Source organism: Aplysia californica, unplaced genomic scaffold (assembly GCF_000002075.1).
Source record: "Aplysia californica isolate F4 #8 unplaced genomic scaffold, AplCal3.0 scaffold00391, whole genome shotgun sequence".
NCBI classification, from domain to species: Eukaryota; Metazoa; Mollusca; class Gastropoda; order Aplysiida; family Aplysiidae; genus Aplysia; species Aplysia californica.
In genome coordinates, this window is record NW_004797661.1 from 401,642 (window position 1) to 403,634 (window position 1,993).

At 37.1% G+C, this 1,993-nt stretch overlaps 1 protein-coding gene across 1 annotated transcript in view; it reads right to left on the bottom strand.

Moving 5' to 3' along the window:
• LOC101863362 overlaps nucleotides 1-1,993 on the bottom strand; it is a gene marked incomplete in the record, with an annotated part of 88,148 nt that overhangs the window by 13,889 nt on the left and 72,266 nt on the right. Inside the window, 1 exon segment of the mRNA XM_013085627.2 lies at nucleotides 1,367-1,440. Coding sequence (XP_012941081.1) covers nucleotides 1,367-1,440 — 74 coding nt within the window.

Below are 1,993 nucleotides of genomic sequence, written 5' to 3' on the forward strand. Positions count from 1 at the left end.
GGAGGTTACGGTGCAGGAATAAAAAAAAAAGAGCAAGTTATATCAGAAGGAAATTGACAAGGCGCCAGCCAGTAATTCGAACGACAATTAAAGCATACACATCGCATAACATTCTTCAAAGCTGTTAAGTGGAAACAGCTAAATGGGGCCATAAATGTTAATAATACATGTAGATCCTCATACCAATCTTCCTGTAGTTCTGCAAAATTAATCTTACATAGCATAGAATACACTATTCCCAACAAGCTGCATAACATTGTTGGCGCGTTTTTCGAACTAACGCTCTTAACCCAGAAAACAAAAATATTTGAAGGGAGACATAAAAAACTGTTTCATTTCTTTGAATATGTGTACTCTCATTATATTCTTATTTTCAGTATTTAGCATTTGAACCTCAAAAATTAAAATTTCCAGTGTACTAGCAACCAATAACTCCAATCAGCGAAAATGAGTTTAATGCTACACACCTATGACTTAAATGTCTTTCAGACATACACTAGAATGCTGTTTTGGAGCTCTCATCGACACAAATTAGATCATTTAAGAGGCGGGATTTGACCCTGTCTTTCAGGGACAACCCCGGCTGTGAAGGATTATTATCCCAGGAAAAGGACAAAGGCACCTGATCAATCTTCTCCCCCCCCCCTACCTTAAGTCTAAGGTATCAAATAAACGGCGGGGTATGAATGAACGGGGTATGTGGACAAGTGGTCCAAAATTCATAAACGGGGGGGGGGGGGGATAAAAAGGTGGGGGTCGCACATTCAACCTCATACCCCTGCACTAGTAGGAACAAATCTGTTTTTATTTCTCCTTCAGTGAATAAAAGAACAAGAGATCATGAAATTTTAGTAGGTTACTCTGACAACTTTTCCCATTTAAGAACAATCCTGTTTCGTTAAAAAATATATAAATCAATGTACAAAAGTTTTTAAAAAGCACAGAAAATTGAGGTAGCCAAACCGGCACTGGTACAAATACTGAGGGTAATTTGCAATTTACAAAAAAAAAAGAAAAAAAAGAAGTTTCATTATAGAACACCGGAATCGAACTCTATATTTCGGTGTGAAACAGCACAGCACTAAATTGCAACACCATAGACGACAGTTTTGGCGTTACCAAATAGAAAATAGAAATACAAACAAATACAAATACAAATACACATTTATACAAATATTTAGTGGAAAACCCAAAGTAGACGAAGACTAAACAGTACTAAACCGCAACATCACAGACGTCCGTTTAGGTGTTATAAAATACAAAACACAAATACAAATTCAAAAACAAATACAAATACAAAATCAAATATTTTTTGAAAAAATGACTATAGACATAGAAGAAACCAATCCCCTGAATCAAAGTTTACCTTTGTTCTTCAGCAGATTGAACTCTTGTACCACGTTTGGGTTAGCGTGGTCTGGATCCGGCGGGGTAGGAGGTCTGTGAACAATAGAGACAAATTTAAGGCTACAGGGTACACTTTCGAGGAACTTTCTTTCAATACTCAGTAAGTACATTTAAGGTAGGTTAGTAAAAACTAACACAATGCAAGCAGCTGATTAAGGGCTGAAACACTAGCAACTTGATAAGTCCTTTCGCTGTCTATAGACAGATACCCATCACACCCAGATGAACAGCTGGGGGAAAGTCGCGTAGAGTGCCTCTCTCAAGGACACAATAGTAACAACAGTACTACTATAATCATCATCAACAACAACAACAACAACAACAACAACAACAACAACAACAACAACAACAACAACATTAGCAACAACAACAACAACGACAGAAACAATGACAACAGCATCGATAGAACAAAAGAGATGGGAAAACTAGTCTGTAGGTACGACTTCCAGTGCTAATATTATCTTAATTTTGTCACTAAAATGAAACGGTAGATGCTAGGTTTTGGAAATCCCCTGACATGCAACAAGAGCTGTATATTTATGTAATATTTACAAGATAACAATAGTGTGAAGCTTCCCAGCCCCCC